At 41.4% G+C, this 20973-nt stretch overlaps 1 protein-coding gene across 6 annotated transcripts in view; it reads right to left on the bottom strand.

The window, feature by feature from the left end:
- Positions 1-115: 115 nt before the first annotated feature.
- LOC130908994 (tyrosine-protein kinase Yes-like) overlaps positions 116-20973 on the bottom strand; it is an 82861-nt gene continuing 62003 nt past the window's right edge. For 2 of the 6 annotated variants that reach the window (XM_057825020.1, XM_057825022.1), the window contains 12 exons: positions 20545-20856; positions 12939-13239; positions 12567-12666; positions 12399-12497; positions 12215-12318; positions 11995-12144; positions 11774-11929; positions 5513-5692; positions 4880-4956; positions 4647-4800; positions 4407-4538; positions 116-3102 (listed from right to left, as the gene is read on the bottom strand). In XM_057825020.1, coding sequence (XP_057681003.1) covers positions 2894-3102; positions 4407-4538; positions 4647-4800; positions 4880-4956; positions 5513-5692; positions 11774-11929; positions 11995-12144; positions 12215-12318; positions 12399-12497; positions 12567-12666; positions 12939-13230 — 1653 coding nt within the window. In that variant the 5' untranslated portion in view covers positions 13231-13239; positions 20545-20856 and the 3' untranslated portion in view covers positions 116-2893. Of the gene's footprint in view, positions 3103-4406; positions 4539-4646; positions 4801-4879; positions 4957-5512; positions 5693-11773; positions 11930-11994; positions 12145-12214; positions 12319-12398; positions 12498-12566; positions 12667-12938; positions 13243-18277; positions 18783-20544; positions 20878-20973 lie in introns of those variants that run through there. The other 4 variants (XM_057825023.1, XM_057825021.1, XM_057825024.1 and 1 more) reach the window with 4 other exon arrangements.

Below are 20973 nucleotides of genomic sequence, written 5' to 3' on the forward strand. Positions count from 1 at the left end.
TGCACATTTTTGATAAAATGGACCTTCGTCGCAATACGTGTTAGTCGATATCCTCTTAATTACTGTAGTGAGTTAATTAACATGTAATCAATACCTATTTGGTATAGTGTTAAACTAATCACTACAAGTTCCCCTTAAACAAATTACAAAGCAGATCAGGACCAACTCAATCCTTTATTGTAAAAATCCCATGGCGAGTTTCCCCATTCATTTTTGTCAATTAGCTTATATAAAAAATGTCCCATCATATACAAAGTTGAATAATCAGTACCTAAAGCAGTTTCTGTATATTGCTGTGCCGCTTGACATACATACGTAGAGTAGATCCAGAGGTCAGTCACATTTTCAAGAGGTTAAGTACACAATCCTGTCAGAATAAGCAGTATATATTAAAAAAAAAAAAAGTCATAGAAATGAATGTAAAAGTTGTATTTGAAGCTCATCAGACAGAAATATATGGATTTTCAAGGCTTTAGAATGCACAGTTGGTGTGAAAACCACCTGATATGGATGATGTGTTATATGACAGAAGGCCGTCGATTCCCGACGGATTCTCCATCGTAGCTTTATTCATAATTAATGCTTTTAATGCATAATTTACTGAGCCACCTTGTAAAACACGGCAGCAAATTAAGTGAGAGCTCCCGATTTGCCACTCTAGCTTCTCTCCAGGCTGACATGAAACATTATTACATTAATGGACGTTTCGTTACATACAGTACATTCTAATGAGTTAAGTTTTTATAGCTTTAAGTGATCAATCTTGTAACAGTTGAATTTTAAAATTGGTGTTCTTCAATGTTCTAATAGTCCAATTTAAAACGTGAAACATAGATATTATACTTATTTCACATAGAAAATCGTATTTCACTGTGTGATCTATGATGTGTATCAGGGGTGGGCAAAGTATGGCTTGGGGACCCTTAGTACTTAAATCTAGGTCAGCAAGTGGTTATAAAATAAAGTACAGCAATTTAAAAATATATATATATTTTTAAGTAAATACATAAATTTATATTTGATCAAATTAGCTAAATCAGAGGTCCCCAAACTTTTTCCTGTGAGGGCCACATAACCTTTCCCTTCTCTGATGAGGGGCCGGGTCAGTTTGTAACAGAAAAAGTGTGACGATTGCAAGAGTGCCTAAATGTAAAAATTTATTGTTTTTCAGAAAGCCACAATCAAATAACCCTTTCTGGATTCTTCTCAGAACAAAAGTAAATAAAATAATAATATAATTAGGGCTGTCAAACGATTAAAATTTTTAATCGAGTTAATTACAGCTTAAAAATTAATTAATCGCAATTCAAACCATCTATAAAATATGCCATATTTTTCTGTAAATTATTGTTGGAATGGAAAGATAAGACGGATATATACATTCATAACAATAAATCAACAAGATGGCATTATCATTAACATTCTGTTAAAACGATCCATGGATAGAAAGACTTGTAGTTCTTAAAAGATGAATGTTAGAACAAGTTATAGAAATTTTAAATTAAAACCCCTCTTAATGTTTTCGTTTTAATAAAATTAAAAAAATAAATAAACTAGTAGCTCGCCATTGTTGATGTCAATAATTACACAATGCTCATTCATGGTGCTGAAACCCATAAAATCAGTCACACCCAAGCGCCAGCAGAGGGCGGAAAAACACCAAAAACCACAAGTAACAAGTGGACATAACACTGTGCTGTCATTTTAATGTTTGAGCGGGGCATGTGCGTTAAATGCGTCAAATATCTTAACGTGATTAATTTGAAAACTAAATTACCGCCCGTTAACGCAATAATTTTGACAGCCCTAAATATAATATAATATAATTAATTAAATAGATAATAACCAAATAACCCTCTCTGGGTTCTTAACAGAAAAAAAGCCAGGAAATAAATAACACTATTGAGAGAAAAAAAAATTGTTATGGGGGCCGGACCAAATGTGGATGCGGGCCGTAGTTTGGGGACCCCTGAGCAAAATAATTAAAATTATATTAAATATAAACAATACAATTAAAAAGTCATAATTTTAACATTATTTAATGTACACATTTGAAGGGAACCTCAGACTTAAAGGCTCTTATATGCCACAATTTTTCTCTTTTACTAAAATATTAGAAACACATAAAATATTGCCATTGATCTAAAAATTCATGATATTTAATACATGTTTTGACCTACCGAGGGTGCCATGTTTTAAGCGCGCAACGGACATTCGGGGTGATGACATACAGTATTTAGTATGTTCTGTCTGTATGCATCTAAACAAAACAACCTGATAGCGCACGGTAGTACTTTGGGTGTCAAATTCCCCTCTTGTAGCAGGTTTCGCCGGTGTAGCACATTTTGGCGGAACACTTTTTATTCCCCTACTCTCATCCCGTCTTTCCTGTTCATTTTGCTTTTGCTGCTATTCTTGGGTTCAAATTGAAAGGGTTGAACAGATGACATGTTTATGTCGCTAGAGTCATACTCTGAAAGCCCGGCAGCGTAGCCATGTGACGTCACCGCCCTGCGACGTCAACAGTGGCGACCTACTAGTTAAACTAATTTTTCAAATTGTATTAAAACCAAATCATCAAGAGGGGTTTCAATATCAAATTATTTTAACTCATAATAACGTTTATCTTTTAAGAACTTTCTATCTGTGGATCCCTTTAAACATTTTTAACTTCTCTTTTAAAGTGACCTCCTCTTTTGATTAAATAATCATTAAATTAATAGATAATAGCCCACCCCTGATATACAGTAGAGTACCGTGTATGACTTTTTTAGTTGGACAACTGAAAAAAATCTTGTTACAGCTCTTGGATCAGATTAGATTGCTCGGTTGTACCTTTCAATTTGCCCATTCATCATCCAGTTTAACAGTCATTTTTCCCTACTGTAGTCAGCTATAGGTTCTCCCCAGGCTGGTACTGGGGTTCTGTGGCGGTAAAGTAGTCCTCCAGGAAGGACTGAATATACTCGAAAGTGGGCCGCTCGTCCGCTTCCTTCTTCCAGCACAGCTTCATCATTTCATGCAGGGACTCTGGGCATCCCTGCGGGCAAGGCATGCGGTAGCCGCGCTCTACCTGCTCGAGAACCTCGCGATTCACCATGCCTGGGGAAAAAAAAGTTGTGAAGCATTTGGCAATCATAATGTGGCAATCCATTTGAACTAATACACCGGGTTTTCCCTTTCCATATGTTTTACTCTCATCCACACCGTTGTTTTCCCTTTTCCATATTTTGCCTCTTCTTGCTTTTCCTTTTCCATTTTTTAATCTCATCCACACTTGTTTTCCCCTTTTACAAGTTTTTCCCTCATCCACCCTTGTTTTCCCTTTTCACTCATCCACCCTCTTGCTTTCCCTGTTCCATTTTTTAACTTCATCTACACTAATTTTCCCTTTTCCTGTTTTTTCCCCCATCTACCCTCTCGTTTGCCCTTTCCATGTTTTTACTCATTTTCCCTCTCATTTCCCCTTTTGCAAGTTTTTCCCTCATCCAGCCTCATTTTCAGTTTTCACTCATCCACCCTTTCTTTTCCATTTTTTAACTTATCTGAACTCATTTTCCCTTTTCCTGTTTTTTCCCTCATCCACCCTCTCGTTTGCCCTTTCCAAGTTTTTACTCATCCTCCCTCTCATTTCCCCTTTTGCAGATTTTTCCCTCATCCACCCTTGTTTTCCCTTTTCACTCATCCACCCTCTTGCTTTCCCTGTTCCATTTTTTAACTTCATCTACACTCATTTTCCCTTTTCCTGTTTTTTCCCCTCATCCACCCTCTGGTTTTCCCTTTCCCAGTTTTCACTCATCCTTCCTCTCATTTCTGCTTTTGCAGGTTTTCCCCATCCACCCTGTTGCCTTCCCCTTTACATTTCTTAACTTCATTCACACTCATTTTCCCTTTTCCAGTTTTTTCCCTATTCCACCCTCTGGTTTTCCCTTTCCCAGTTTTCACTCATCCGCCCTCTCATTTCATCTTTTGCAGGTTTTCCCCATCAACCCTGTTGCTTTCCCTTCTCCATTTTTTAACATCATCCACACTCATTTTCCCTTTTCCATTTTTTTTCCCTCGTCCACCCGCTCGTTTTCCCTTTCCCAATTTTCACTCATCCTCTCATTTGCCCTTTTACAGGTTTTTCCTTCTTCCATCCTCATTTTCCCTTTTCCTTTTTTCACTCAACCACCCTCGTTTTCCCATCTCCGGTCTTTCCAGTCAGTGCTTTTCCGGTTTTTTTCCCCTCACCCAGCCCCTTGTTTTCCCTTTTCCATTATTTTCCCCTCATCTACTTTCTTATTTTCCCTCTTCTGTAAATGGTACTGAAACATGATCTCTCGCTGCCAATTCCTTCCCAGTTCGAAAGGACTGGACATCGCTGTCAATGAGCCATTGAGTAAACAACTTCGATGACATCTCACCTGGGTACGGCACTCTGCCTTTGGTGACTAGCTCGGTTATCAAGATACCAAAGGACCACACGTCCGACTTAATGGTGAAGCGACCGTAAAGTGCCGCTTCCGGTGCCGTCCACTTGATAGGGAATTTTGCTCCTAGATGATAAAAATTAGTTCCACAAGAGGGCGCCCAAGCATCTTATATCACATTTTTCCTAGGTTAGGATTCATTAAAACAAAGGCGACACATTGATTTCTGCTCACCTTGCCTCGCAGTGTACTCGTTGTCCTCTATCAACCTGGCCAGGCCGAAGTCAGCAATTTTGCACACCAGGTTTTCACCCACTAAAATGTTGGCGGCGCGTAAGTCTCGGTGGATATAGTTCATCCTTTCGATGAACGCCATTCCGTCAGCAATCTTTACATAAAACCGAAAAACAACTACTTTTTAGAATGGAATACATTTAAAACATCATGTAATTGATATTTCACCTCACCTGTGCAGCCATGTCGACCAGCAAGGGAAGCTTCAGGAATTTTCCGTCGCCTTCTTTAAGGAAGTCGAGCAAGCTCCCTGTTATATAAAATTCAAAATAAGTCACGAAATGGTTGCCATGCGTGGAGGGACGCACGCTTAACGCATACAAATGTGCCACCAGTAGGCAAGTATTTTATTAGCGTGTAATAAATAGTCAATGAAGCTCTCTTAATTGTCACTACCTATTAGGGTAAGTATTAATCAGAGCGGAATATAGCTGCAGTGGAATTTCTCATGTCATAAAGCACACACGTCCCACAACCTCAAGCAAAACCGCAGCAGGCAAACTGGGTTAAAAGCTCCATGAATATGATTTTTTTCAAAATTTTCTTGACATTGCTGCTGCGCAAAGGAAAAAAAGAAAAACAGAGTGGGTGGGTTCACTTCTTGAACGTGGCAGGCTCGGGTTTGATGGGTATATAAATAGACCATGGAATCATGTGCTCTACTCTCTTACGGGATATCAGTTTAAGTCACCAGTCAAAATAGAGAAGCCCCATCACGTACATGATAGATTAAAGATTAAATGGCCCAAAAAATGGTCTCTTCAAATGCGATTCTGGTTAAATCGATGAGAAAACTAAGTGTTTACCTTTAGCCATGTACTCAGTGACGATGTAAATGGGTTCCTCAGATACGACAGCGTACAACGGCACCAGTTTGTCGTGTCGTAGCTTTTTCATGATCTGAGCCTCTTGCAGGAAAGCTTCTGGTGACATGGTTCCTGGCTTCAACGTCTTAATGGCCACTTTGGTGGTGCCGTTCCATGTACCTGAGGAAGAAAGGAATCTAGTTCTAAGTAGCGGTACTAGCAGTAAAGTAACACGTTAGTCGTACAAACATCCAAACCAGAGTCCGAAAAAGGAAGGTCTACGGCAGAGGTGTCAAACCGATTCCACAAAGGGTCGCAGTGGGTCCTGGTCTTTGTTCCAACAGATCCATCATAGAAAGTTCAACCAATGAGGTTTCTACTAAAACAAGCAGCACCTGACTGCAATCAACTGATTACACTTGTAAGATATCAGATTGGTGCAAAGGTGTTGACCAGTTTTGTTGGAAAGAAATCCAGCACCCAATGCAGCCCTTTGAGGACTGGTTTAAGGTCTATGGAATAGTGTTGTAGCTCGCGAGAGCACATTTTGATGGTGTTTTTCTTGTCTAGGTCTCGGCACCCTAAAGACTTGGTCTCGTCTTGTTCTCAGGCTGGTTAGCGTCGAGAGCAAACTCAGGATTTGCAATTAAGATCAGTCTAGACCTTGCTAAAGGTACCTAACCTAATGAGTTTCCCATGTGCATTCACCGAACACTTCAGAATTCATAACAAAGCAAGATTTTTTGGGGAAATTGTAAACCTGATTAACAGTGTTGGGAACGTTACTTTAAAAAAGTAATTAGTTATAGTTACTCACGACTTCTTCCAAAAAGTAACTGAGTTAGTAACTGAATTACTCTATAGTAAAAGTAACTAGTCACCAGGGAAAGTAACTATTTCCTTTACTTTAAAAAGAAGTTGTTGTATGTCAAAGAATTTGACATTTTCTGAGCAGTATTCGAGTCAGTTGAATAGAGAAGAACAGACAGATAGTTGTGTTATAGAACCATGTAATATTTATTGCACCTCACCAGCAACAGATTTATCCTACACTTGTTAAGTGCAACAAAAATAAACAGATTTGAAATGCTTACCACAGATGTCGACAAAAGCTTTGACCCGGGACATAAATTACACTTTACATGCACGTTCTTTCCTTTAATTTCGACCAACTTGAAATAGTGTTTATATCTCCACCTCGTAAAGGACAAATTTTCCTCTGAATGCTCTGCCATCATATCCCTCTGCATCTGTTTTGCATGTGTGTGTTTGCCGCACGCGCTGTTCCGGTTTGTGTGTGAAAACGCCAGCTCTGAAGTACGTGCGCTATGAGGCTTGAGCGTTTACGTCACAGAATGGGGGATCACGTGAGATTTGACAACAAAGCAGCCATATTGGAAGCAGGTCTGGCTCGCGGGACATTAAACTTAAACTTGCCAGTTCGATAAAGAGACAAATTCGTGACTAAGGCGAAGAACAGATATGTGATCAAACTTAAGGATGTGAACAATGTTGACCCTTATGAACAAGCCGAAGACAAATGGAGTAAAGATGTCGACGGGCTTCCACAATTACGCGAAGTAGACATTCTGCTGTATTTATTGTTTGGTGTATGTTAATAAACTCATCAGCGATTCCGAAATTACAAATCGCTACAAAGCTACGAACAGTTTCGCTGCGGATGGGTGCAGGACCTGCACATTATGACCGTATCAAACGGCAACTCCATCGTTCTTGCAAAGGTAGGCTATGTGTGTTTACTATTTTCATTGCCATGAACCTGAACGCACATGAAGTCTTGGATGACAAAAAAACAGAGCAGAGTCGTTTCTTCATGTTATTCAAAGTAAGTAACGCACCGCTTTTGACCGTCAGTAACGGTGGGAAAAAAAATTTGTTAGATTACCCCGTTACTGAAAAAAATAACGGCGTTATTTATAACAACACTGCTGATTAATCTAAACTAGAATGCTAATAACTAAGCGAATTCGTCTTCAGATTTTGTCACATTTTGAAAGTATGTGTTAAAATTGGTCAAAATTTAAGTCCACAATGACCGTAGGTCTGTTGTACTTCCTAATCCCCAGTGCGAGTCGACCTTCCACTGAGCAAACCAATTTTTCATTCGATAGAGAGCTAGCAATTAAAAAAATGTAATACAGCCTGTAAATTGGAGGCAATCAGTCCAAAACCTGTTCTAAAACACCACTCCCTAGATTTAGTCAGTGTATGAAAATAGGGCCCTTAGCCAAACCCCTCAAACTTACTCACCAAAAGGAGTGGGAACCTCTTGGTACCTCACGATACAGTACGATTTGCGATACAAAGCTCACGATAACGATGATCTGACGATTTGGCGATACAACGATTATCGATACATTGCTCAGGAAATCATTGTAGGATATTCTACAAACAGCTAATAAACAGAAAAACAAGCTTTTGCTGTGAATTGGAATGAGTTTATCACTCGTAGACGTCCAATCTGTTTGAAGTGGGAGGGATGGCAGCGAATGAACGAATGTTCATTCGCTGCCACCCTCCCACTTCAAACGGATTGAACGTCTATGGCCGTCAGTGGCAGCCAATGCCAGGCAATGAGGTAATTTTGGGCCATTTAAGGTCATTTACCTGTTGATGTTTCGTTACTTCCTGTTGATTTTGGGGTATTTTATGGGTCATTTCCTGTTTATTTTGAGTTACAGGACAGAAAGTGACCTGGGAATCACCCAAATGAATAGGCAGTGAGTCAAACTCACAAGGAAATGACCTGTAAATGCCCTGATAATGGGACAGAATGACTGAATGCTATGGTTTCGAATGAACGAACGTTCCTAGTCTAAATGGATTGGGCGTCGTGCACCGTCAATGCAGCCTTAGAGTGAAATCTTCCACCATAATAGTGTCTCAGTTTGCTGTTGGTTCCTTTTTATTTTTTTTGACATTGACACCGTTTTAAAACGACATCTCGATTCTTGGCAGGAGCATATCGATAACCTTTCGGGAAACAAAGTATCACGATTTATCACCATTTCGATATTTAGTCACACCCCTACTCACCAAACCTCTGGGGTTTGATCAAACCCAGGTTAAGAACCTATGGTCTAGACCAGGGGTCGGGACATATGGCTCACGAGCAATATCTGGCTCTTTTGATGGCCGCATCTGGCCCACAGACAAATCTTTAATTATAAAAAAAAATAATAATAATTTTTTAGAAATGTTACACCCCTTTGCGCGTTGCGCGAAACGGCGACGATCCCCGGCGACTAGAAAGCCGGTTCGCATTTATTTTAGTGGGAAAGTGGCAAACATACATGTCGTTGCGTCTATTTATCTGTCTATCAATCGCATTGGCAACGCAGATGAGGCAGACACTGATTGAGTTGGGTCGCCGTATTTTGCTGTCAAAAAGAGCGGCCGATGTACGCATGTGCGTAGTAATTTTCCCACAGTTTTAGTTTCGTTTTCCCCACTAATTTTAGAAACCCTTTTGAGAAGATGGCAAAAAGAAAAAAAGACGAGGAGTATCGTACTTTTCAGCAGGAACGGACAGAGGAATTTGCCTTTGTGGAGCGAGCAGGTTCTGCGGTGTGTCTAATATGCAATGATAAAATTGCTAAAGATGTCCCGATCGATCGGCATCCGATCACGTCATTTTCGGAATCGGCAAAAAAATATCGGACATGCCTTTTTAAAAATTTTTTTTTTTTTTTTAATTCAAACGTTTTCTAATTGTGTTTAACGTTACAGACAAAATGTCTTACACTCCTCCAGAGTCTTTAGTTTCTGCTTAAAGTAGGGCTATCAAATTTATCGCGTTAACAGCGGTAATTAATTTTTTTTAAGTAATCACGTTAAAATATTTAACGCAATTAACGCATGCGCTACACGACCCATTCACGCATTATCGCGTTCAATCTATAATGGCGCCGATTTACCTATATATAGAGCTAAAAGGCAGCGTAAAATTAGTAGTGTGAATTTTGGCAGTCTTTGGAACCTTTTTTTAGTTGGCTAAAGCCTTAAAATCCCTCTCTCAACAATTTGAAATATCGTGGGAAAGCAATGTGGGGAAGAAAGGTAGTAATTGATCTTTTTCTTTACACCGTATGTTATTTCCCAACGCAGGGTAGATATATCAACTGGTGCCACTACGCACAGTCATGGTTGCACTTCCCATCATGCATTTGGGCAGAACAGTTAAATGGCTACAGTACCATTTACTGAAAGCTCAACAAATACACTAGATGGCAATATTTAGTCACAATATACAAAGTCACATTTATCCTTTAAGAAGGAAGGAATCATAGGGAGAGGGATTGTAAGGCTTTAGCCAATTAAAAAAAGGCTCCAAAGGCTGCCAAAATTCACTCTACTCATTTTACGCTGCCTCTTATCTCTCTATATAGGTAAGACGGCGTCATTACAGATTGAGCGTGACAATGCGTGGGTGGGTCGTACAGCGCATGCATTAATTGCGTTAAATATTTTAACGTGATACATTTTTTAAAAAATTATCGCCATAATCGGGATAAATTTGATAAACCTACCTCAAGCCTAAACTAAAGACTCTGGATGAGTGTAACATATTATGTTTGTAATGTTAAATAAAATTAGAAAACAATTTAATTAAATAAAAAATATACATACATTAAAAACGATTTAGAGAGTAATGGCTGACACGCCTCTACAACATCGCGTGGACATCGGGGACAGTGCCTCTGGATTGGCAGACCGGGGTGGTGGTCCCCCTTTTTAAAAAGGGGGACCGGAGGGTGTGTTCCAATTATAGAGGAATCACACTCCTCAGCCTCCCCGGTAAAGTCTATTCAGGGGTGCTGGAGAGGAGGGTCCGTCGGGAAGTCGAATCTCGGATTCAGGAGGAGCAGTGTGGTTTTCGTCCCGGCCGTGGAACAGTGGACCAGCTCTACACCCTCGGCAGGGTCCTCGAGGGTGATTGGGAGTTCGCCCAACCAGTCTACATGTGTTTTGTGGATTTGGAGAAGGCGTTCGACCGTGTGCCTAGGGGAATCCTGTGGAGGGTGCTCCGGGAGTACGGGGTACCGAGCCCCTTGGTAAGGGCTGTTCGGTCCCTGAACGACCGGTGTCAGAGTCTGGTCCGCATTGCCGGCAGTAAGTCGAATTCGTTCCCAGTGAGGGTTGGACTCCGCCAAGGCTGCCCTTTGTCACCGATTTTGTTCATAATTTTTATGGACAGAATTTCTAGGCGCAGCCGAGGCGTTGAGGGGGTCCGGTTTGGTGACCTCAGCATTGAATCTCTGCTTTTTGCAGATGATTTAGTGCTGTTGGCTTCATCAAGCCGTGACCTCCAACTCTCACTGGAGCGGTTCGCAGCTGAGTGTGAAGCGGTTGGGATGAAGATCAGCACCTCCAAATCCGAGACCATGGTCCTCAGTCGGAAAAGGGTGGAGTGCCCTCTCCGGGTCGGGGATGAGATCCTGCCCCAAGTGGAGGAGTTCAAGTATCTTGGGGTCTTGTTCACGAGTGACGGTAGGAGGGAGCGGGAGATCGACAGGCGAATCGGTGCGGCGACTGCAGTAATGCGGACTCTGCACCGGTCCGTAGTGGTGAAGAAGGAGCTGAGCCGAAAGGCAAAGCTCTCGATTTACCAGTCTTTCTACGTTCCTACCCTCACCTATGGTCACGAGCTTTGGGTCGTGACCGAAAGAACAAGATCCCGGATACAAGCGGCCGAAATGAGTTTCCTCCGCAGGGTGTCCGGGCTCTCCCTTAGAGATAGGGTGAGAAGGTCGGTCATCCGAGAGGGACTCGGCGTCGAGCCGCTACTCCTCCGCGTAGAGAGGAGCCAGCTGAGGTGGCTCGGGCATCTGGTTCGGATGCCTCCCGGACGCCTCCTTGGAGAGGTGTTCCGGGCATGTCCCACCGGTGGGAGGCCCCGGGGACGACCCAGGACACGCTGGAGAGACTATGTCTCTCGGCTGGCCTGGGAACGCCTTGGGATCCCGCCGGAGGAGCTGGTTGAAGTGGCTGGGGAGAGGGAAGTCTGGGCTTCCCTGTTAAAGCTGCTGCCCCCGCGACCCGACCCCGGAACAAGCGGAAGATAATGGATGGATGGATGGATGGATAAAAACGATTTAATTAAATAAAAAATATATATATACATTAAAAAAAGGCATGGCCGATATTTTTCGGGATGCCGATCGATCGGGACATCTCTACTCCTAAGTATCTCAACAACATTTCTATAAAAACAATCTTTGACTCAGAGTTCCAACTTACCCATCCAGACCTCTCCAAAGCAGCCTTGACCCAGCTTCAGCTCTAGTCTTAGGGACTCTCGGGGTATCTCCCAAGCATCCTTGGCAAGACCTTGTGTCTGAGGCTTGACAGTTGGGCAAACGCTGGTGAGCTTGTGGCAGAGTCCATCAGCATGTTCTGCATGAAGGAATTAGTCAACTTTTTTTATGAACAACGGAGATGACATTTTGGTAAACTATTACCTGTGTAGTGTTTGACAAGTTTCTGCAAGGTGTCAAACTGCGCTCGCGTGGTGATGTAGTACCCGCCACTGTCCAGCTTACGGATTTTATAGTGCTTCACGTTGTCACCTCTGGTTTCGTCCCAGTCGCGGATGGAGAGAGAGAACGCACCTAGACATCCAGACAGTCAGGATACGGTTGTGGCGCAAACATCACAAGACGTGGACTGGGAAGTCGTCACCTTTGGTGGTTTCGCTTTCTCGCGCCAGGAAGGTCCCTCGATGGTTTCCTGGATTCAGCAGCAATCTCTCCGCGTCTTTTCGGCCCATTTTTCCAAAATACCACCTGGGAGGACCGACAAGAGGTCAACTGATTTAATTTACTCCATTCTGGAACCGGTAGGGATTCATCTTAGTCTTACTTACTCTTCAGCCTGTATGGAGTCTGCAGGCGCTACGTAGTTGCTGGGAATGTAGCCTTTCTTCCCACTGGTGATGGAGCGAGCTTCCCACCAGTCTCCCTCCCTGTGTACGGAATTGTGTTTCAATCAAGAACTAGTCGCACTTTGTAGTTGTTATGGGGACGAAACGTACGTATTGTTGATGATCTGGAATCGATCGCCTTTCTTAAACGACAGGTCGTCCGACGTTCTGGCCTCGTAGTCATACAACGCCACAAAAAAGGTCACGCCACCTGCAACCAAATTATTTCATAAAATCCGGACACCGTCACACAAATCCACCTGCTGACGACAGTCTGTAATCCCGTTATCTTCCGGAGAAACGCAAACACGTCCCTCCGGGATCATGTTATCTGACACTGAAGAGGATTACCGTCTAAATCCCTCCGAAACAAGAGGCTTGTGTTGTATCACATCCGATCGTGGATAATTCTTACAAACTAATTACGGATAGCAAACAGCAATGACAACTCAAATGAATGAGAGTGATGATCTGATGACTTACTCGGGACGGAACCAGAGAAGGAGTTGGAGACTGGACCGGTGAAGGAGGACGCCCCTCCAAAGGGGGTCATACCAGTTGAGGACCCTCCGAAGGGCGTGAAGGGAGAGTTGAAGTTAGTTGCACCAGCGCAGGAGGCGGAAGGCGGCAGAGTGGGTTGTAACTGGGTCGGATCTGGCCCGTAGTGTCCAGTGTGGGGCAGGGCGGCGGCGGCATTGGGTTCGGTCGGCGAAGGATTCTCCTGGCCGTATTTGATGGCGGGGCCTTTGTCCTCTTTGCTTTTGACGCATCCCATCACGGCGCCCTGCTGCGACGGACAGCTTGTAAACGGCGGAGGATTAAACACAGGCTTCGTGACATGTCGGGTTTGACGCTATCGCGACATGTCCTAAAATCAAACGTCATGCGCTGACATTATCTCCCAAATCACTGTTTGTTGTGAGCTAAGACGATAAGCTGGGTGGGCAAGGGGGACATATGGGTAATAAATCCGCTTTGAATCAGTCTTGCCACCAACTGCGTAGATAGCAAAAGGCTTGACTCGTTGGCTGCCATTTGACGGCGATAAACGTCCGAGATTGCTGCCTACCCTCCCAGTCTAAATGGAACGGATGTTTATCACCATCAATCGAAGTAAAGGTTACATAACAAGTCAACAATTCAGAGTTTTTCTGAACTCATTCACTGCCAATGATAGTGACAGACATCCAAGTGGGACGACAAGAAAGACTCAGGTATGACCGGGCAGGAAACAAAGAGGGCTAAAAACAAAAACCAAAATCATTTCAATTTATTACGAAAACGAAAAAAATGCTTTGGTTTGGGTCTGCCATGAATAGGGTTGGGCATCGTTTGAAACTGAACGATTCCGATTCCACGTTTCGATTCCGGTTCTGAACGATTCCCGATTCCGCTTCTTTTAAGAGGCAGAGTCACACAAAAAAAAAAAAAAAAAAAAAAAAAAAGCAGGGTCCAAAAAATTGCATAGTTTATATTTTAAATTAAATGAACTTCTCACAGGGCTAATTATAACTTGTATATAAATATCAGTCTTTAAACTCGAGCAATTTTTTTTCGCTCGGCGGTCAGGGCATCGAAACAAGGAATCGAAATTTTAAAATTCGAACGATTCCGGGAACATCGGAGTGTTAGAACCGGTTCCCATCGATGCTTGATTCTCGATGCCCAACCCTAGCCATGAATGATTATTTTGATAAAATGCTAATCAGATTATGCTTGTCGTTAATTAACTAATCAGCACATATATAAAGCATGTTTTGTTTTTTTAAATTAGGGGCTGCAGCTATGGATTATTATTTATTATTATTATTATTTTAGTAGTTGATTAATCGATGAACAAGTTAGTTCGAATAATCGAGTAATTGGATAAGGAACATAAAAAATTAGAATACCCGGGCTGAGCTTCAAACAGTATACAAAAATAAATAAATGAGGATCTAAGTACAACAAAAAAACAATTGGCTAACTTACATGGCAAAAGTCCGCTAGCTTAAAGCTACAGTGGTATGAAAAAGTATCGGAACCTTTTAGAATTTCTCAAATTTCTGCATAAAATCACCATCAAATGTAATCTGAACTTTGTCAAAATCACACAGATGAAAAAAACAGTGTCCGCTTTAACTAAAACCACCCAAATATTTATAGGTTTTCATATTTTAATGGGGGCGGGGGGGCAAATAAGTTAGTGAACCATCACATTTAAAATTTTGTGGCCTCTTTCAACCAGACGCTTCCTGTAGCTGCAGATCAGTCTGGCACATCAATCTGGACTAATTTTGGCCCATTCTTCTCTACAAAACTGCTGTAGTTCAGTCAGATTCCTGGGATGTCTTGCATGAATCGCTGTCTTTAGGTCATACCACAGTATCTCAATGGGGTTCAAGTCTGGACTTAGACTTGGCCATTTCAGAACATGTATTTTGTTCTTCTGAAACCATTCTGAAGTTCATTTACTTCTGCGTTTTGGATCATTGTCTTGTTGCAGCATCCATCCTCTTTTCAGCTTCAACTGTCTAACAGACGGCCTCAGGTTTTCCTGCAAAACATCCTGATAAACTTTTGAATTCATTCTTCCATTAATGATTGCAAGTTGTCCAGTCCCTGAGCCAGGTAAACAGCCCCAAATCATGATGCTCCCTCCACCATGCTTCACGGTGGGGATGAGGTGCTGATGTTGGTGAGCTGTTCCATTTTTCCTCCACACATGAGGTTGTGTGTTACTCCCAAACAATTCAACTTAGGTTTCATCAGTCCACAACATATTTTGCCAGAACTTCTCTGGAGTGTCCAAGTGCCTTTTGCGAACATGAAACGAGCAACAATGTTTGTTTTTAGACAGCAGTGGCTTCCTCTGTGAATCCTCCCATGAACACCATTCTTGGCCATAGTTGTACATATAGTTTATGTGTGCACAGAGATATTGGACTGTGCCATTGATTTCTGTAAATCTTTAGCAGACAATCTAGGGTTCTTTTTTACCTCTCTGAATATCCTGAGCTGAACTCTTGGCGTCATCTTTGGTGGAGAGGCAACAGTGCCAAACTCCCTCCATTTGTAGACAACTTCTCTGAGTGTCAACTGATGAATATCCCGACTTTTAGAGATGCTTTTGTATCGTTTCCGAGCTTTATACAAATCAACAATCCTTGATCGCAGGTCTTCCGACAGCTATTTTGACCGACCCATCATGCACATCATACAATGCTTCTCATCAAAATAATTCTTACCAGGTGTGTGTTCTATAGTGGGCAGGGCAGCTTCAAACCACTCATTAGTGATTGGGCACAAACCTGACTTAAAATGTTTGTTAAAAATTGGTTTCAATTGCTCTTTAAGTCTCCTTAGGCAGAGGGTTCACTTACTTATTTTTCCCCCTTTTGTCATTTTTTTGCATGCTATCCTCATTAAAATATGAAAACCAATAAATGTTTGGGTTAGTTAAAGCAGACACTGTATTTTCATCTGTGTGATTTTGACCAAGATCACATTTGACGTGATTTTATGCAGAATTGAAATTCCAAAAGGTTCAGATACTTTTATACCACTGTATGAAATGCTTGTTTATTTTTTGCTATAAAATGGTCACTTTTTTTTCAACGCGCTAAACAAATGGTTCCAACACATATTCCCACAAAAAAAAAAAAGTTTAAAATACATATAAACTAATTTACAAAAACATTAGCGCAAACAAAAACTTAGCTTATGATGGTCTTAACAGGGAGCAGCTGGATTCAGCCATGTGAAATGAATTATGTCATATTCACTGTTGCCACTGGAGGGCAGTGTATCCACCCAAATCAATAAAACTAAATTCAAACACCTCCAAAACAAACCATTACAACGCCACTTTATTTAAACGAATACTCGAAGCAGCAAAATTTAATTTGAATCATTTTTCTAATCAAATTACTCAAGTTAATCAATTATTCATTGCAGCACTAAAAAAATGATATTAGTCCGGCCTTAACATTGTGGCTGTAAATTTTGCACTGGAACAAAAAATTTGGACTATGAATATTGAGTAATATTTAACTGTATCGTTGATTACAACATTGTGATTTCTATTACGAGAGGAAAATCCAAAATATTTGCTGTTGAGAAGCCAAAAAAAGTTGATTTGCTTATTTTTAGCCCCAAAAAATGCTTCTAAACAATTAATGATCAAATTAGTTTTCCATGAATTTGATAATCGATTAATGGAGGCAGTCCTGCTTCTGTGTAAGTTCTTAGTTAGACTACAAACTACAAGTGCAATAAAATATTTCAAAAATATTCGAGCACATCAAATAACATTATTTGCGTCACCCAATGAAATTATTTTTCCTGATGAAGCACGCATGGTCACTTGTTGCTAAGCAGAATCCATCCCAATGAAAAATGTCATGGTTTCAATGCAAAATGGATATTATGCAACCAAAACTGTATTAAATATCAAACTAATGCTCCAATGGAGTTAATGTGAAACATTACAGTGTGTTTTTTGCTGCCATCACCCCGAAGGCCCCGTGCCCGACCGCACCGCAGGATTGAAAACATTAGCGCGGCCGTGTGGCTTTCGTTCCTGCTAGCGTGAGCGACATTCTTCTCTGACATGCTCGTAAAGAAGGTTGAAAGGGGGGTCTCGGCCTAGACGGGCCACAGAGGGTTAATCGGCATGCAGCGCGCTTGCATTTTATTCCGGGATCAATGTGACGTGCGGAGGAGGATGTCGGCCAAGTGGTGATTTCGGGGAGGGGTTTGATGGAGAGTTCAAGGGGTTCTCGCAGCTGTACTGCAGAGGAAATAAAAAAAATACTGTTTTAACATGTTTTGAGGGGAAAACAGCCGGTTGGACCAAAATGGTGGTGGTTGCTTGATCGGGAAGTAGGGAAACATGCCAACTTCACCAGATGGAGCAAGAAGAAAGATTACCAGAATGGAGGATTTGCTTAAAGAGGATCATAATAATAAAAAAAAGCTGAGCTCATATTTATCATGACACAATGAGTTGGAAACAGATGACCCATTTTTTTTTTGTCTCGAAAAATTTGAACCGGGAGAGCTAGCGATGAATGTTTCGGAAAATTTTACCAATTCCCTGTGCATCACGCTGGTCAAAGTGTCTCAAAAATATTCGGGCAATTTTTTAGCATAACCCTACTAACGGGTTTTGAAAAAAATAATCCTTGAAAAAATGGATTCTAGTGGCGACGAATGAGTTAATGTGACTGGTGGAAAGTGACCCAGGCTAGCAAAAATTAGCACATCAATATCCAAACATCAATATGTGTGCTGCCCCTGGAGGTCCTTTCATTTAGAAATCCAGTCACTTCCGTTAAAGAATGCGAGGAAAACCCGCCTCGCTCTAATTATCAGAACGCATTCTCATTACCGACATCCCATCAGCCCGAGGGAACGCGACCTACTATCCTGCTTGGCACGCCACGCGAAAGACACACAATAGCCGAGTCGTCGGATAAAGGAATGACATACATTTCCCATACATTAATTTATCTACCCGTCATGTTGTTATACTAATTTATTTCTGTTGTCAGAAAGAACCTAGCTGTTTCAATGTTTGGACTCGAAGGCAAGGTTTATTTCTTGAGCGCGTCAAAGCGTTCTCAGAAAGTTCAAATGGAGCTAACTCAAGGACAAGTACAACAACAAAAAAATAGCTAGTATGTTGACAGTTTGAATGAAAACGTGGTTAAGTTTGAGTTTGTTGAGCAAAACCTTATCAGAAGTTAGAAAAACAACTTACTAGAAATTTTGAAACTTTAGCTAAACATTACAGCGAAGCATTAGCATCTGCACAGATAGCTGTTAGCAGCTGACACTACCTGAGAGGCTTTTTTGGGCGGCAGATTTGACGTCGCTGCTTCCGCGACATTCTTCCAATGCCAGCATGTCCCCTGGAGGAATTTCATCCAAGGGGACTACATGTCAAAGACATATCGCCTTCTCCGGAACATTTGAAGACAGCTGACGGCGCTTATGTAATTGTGGAATCCATTAGCTGTATGTATTCACTATTTTTTTGTAGTATAAAAATGCTAATTTACTAAAAAACTAAACCAAAAATAATGTCTGAGCTACGACATAAAATTAGCGTTACGCACATGTGTGTTTTAAGCAGTGTAACAATAAATCAATTTGAACTGAGACTAGGCATGTGCCGGTTACCGGTTTCAAGGTTTACCGTAGTATGAAAAAGTTACGGTTTCAAAACCGCTGAAATTTTCCGTCATACTGTAGTATGGTATTCACTATTTTTTATGTCCTAAAAATGCAGCGAGAAATGCCTTGAACCGGCAGCGCTCACCCCTTCCCCTCCGGTTGTTGCTCTGTTGGTGACACTACTCTGTCGCTGTGCTGTAGACACAATGGCTGAAGATGGTGAAAATACACCTGAGCTTTTTCCCCTCCCCCAAAAAGATAAAGTCGCTAGTATGGAAGTACTTCGGCTACTAAAAAGAAACAAACGGCCGTGGCTTAGAGGAGGAAGGACAGTCGACGTGCAAGTCTTGCTTTCACATTTACATGACCATCATCCGTCATTTTACAAAAAATATAAGGTACGTTAACGCTGTTATGAACGTGTTCCACCAGCTACGAGAGTTAACTCTAGCGTGTTTAGTGTGTCTAGCGATGGTAAAACAAATACTATAAGATAATGTGGCTAGCTAGCATGCCAAGACAGCTAACTAGTTTCCTCTTTACCATTAGCCTACTTTTGTAAAGTCTTCCGCCATTGTAAACATCTGTTCAAAATAACATTTTTTTTTCCAAACAAATTATTTAGAAGTGTTTTTACTTTTTATGGAAAATAATTATTTTTGTTCTTGTTCTAATGTTGAGCAACTTGAGCTGTTGCAGCGGGTTTAGTCTATAAGTCCTATTTAATCAATATTATTTAAAACATTTCAGTTATTTTTTGTTATTTTATTAATTTATTTTAACATTATATTCATGTTGATGTTCCAAATTGCAAATATATTGTGATTTTTTAAAAATCCTGTTTAATGGGAAAAAAAAAGTTTTTTTTTTTCACCCATACATCTAAAAAAAACACATTTTAGAGCGATAATTGCAATACCGTGATACTGTGAAACTGCAGTATTTTTGCTTAAGGTTATCATACCGTCAAAATCTCATACCGGCACATGCCTAATTGACACATCGATTGGTGAAGCAATTCATTCAAAACGCTGAGAATCGATCAACTACGTCATCATTTAGATATGGTTTTCCTTCATCAAAAACATCAAAATTGCCGTTTAAACCAGGGATGTCCCGATCGCATATTTTTGCACCCGAGTCCATGTCAACTGATTTTGAGAATCTGGTATCCCGATCCGATTTTTGAACAAAAGTTCTAAAGATGCAACAATTACTGTACAGTTTACAGTACTTACTCTTTTTCCAGGAGTGTAAAACATATTTTGGGGGGATTTTTGGCAACGCCATTGTATTTCTAGATAATTTTGTTACTTAAAAAGAATAATTAAAATAAACCCTTTTACCAGATTCCGATCCTCTGACAAATAGCGCGATTGGCCCGATTTCCGATCACCTGATCAGATCGAGGACAGCCCTAATATATTTATAGTAGTACACTTATCTATAATTACTCTAAACTTTAGCTCAATATTTAATCATTGAGTTACTATGAGGTTTTAAATAGTAAATAAAATAAAATTTCAACCCCAAAAAACAACTATCGCTCATTTTCAGTCCCCGGCCACTGTTTGAAAACCCCATGTACAGCCCAGTCTTGTGTTCAAAACGCCTCAACCTGAATAATTAACTGTCCAGTGCGTCAATGGCAGCCAATGATCTAAAAAAATGTTCTTCCTCAGGCCAAGATGCAACCTCCCACCAAATAGTTCGTCAGTACTTGACGTCCAATCCATTTGAACTGGGACAGTGGCAACGAATGAACCTCCAACTTCAAATGGATTTGGACGTCTATCGCTGTCAATGGCAGCCAATGAGTTAATGATAGTGCGTCCCAATACTTTTGTCGGCTGAGCTGCATACTGATGACTTCTTTGTTGATAGCAGGCCCACCCTCACGTGACAAAGCCCCCTTTGCATTTGTCCTCACCTTTCTCTCGGTGTCTCTCTCTTCTCGCTGTCTTTCTTGACGTCTGTCAATCACACCAACGGAGGACAAAAAGAGCAAAAGACTTATTCCGAGCGGAAGCGATCCGCCTCCATTCTCCACGCGATGTGATGATGAGGCAGCATGGTCGAGAAGAGGCTGGTCGGAGTTGGAGTCAGCTCGCGTTTGAGTCCTCTTTGGACGCTGACAGTCTCGCCTGGCGCGTCCACGGCATGTCCCGAGCTTGAGTCGAGGCGGATCCGGGCAGAGGCGCCGATGTGACGGCCGTGATTTGTGGCGAGGCCCGTTGTGCTTCTGGAGGACACAACACGCACAATGAAGGAGGAGGAGCACACATGAGGCAATGGGGGAAAAAAACTGAGGGAGGGAGAAAGTGACGAGCTAATGGAGCTTTAGCGCCGTCTGGTGGAG

Source organism: Corythoichthys intestinalis, chromosome 20 (genome assembly GCF_030265065.1).
Source record: "Corythoichthys intestinalis isolate RoL2023-P3 chromosome 20, ASM3026506v1, whole genome shotgun sequence".
Lineage (NCBI taxonomy): Eukaryota > Metazoa > Chordata > Actinopteri > Syngnathiformes > Syngnathidae > Corythoichthys > Corythoichthys intestinalis.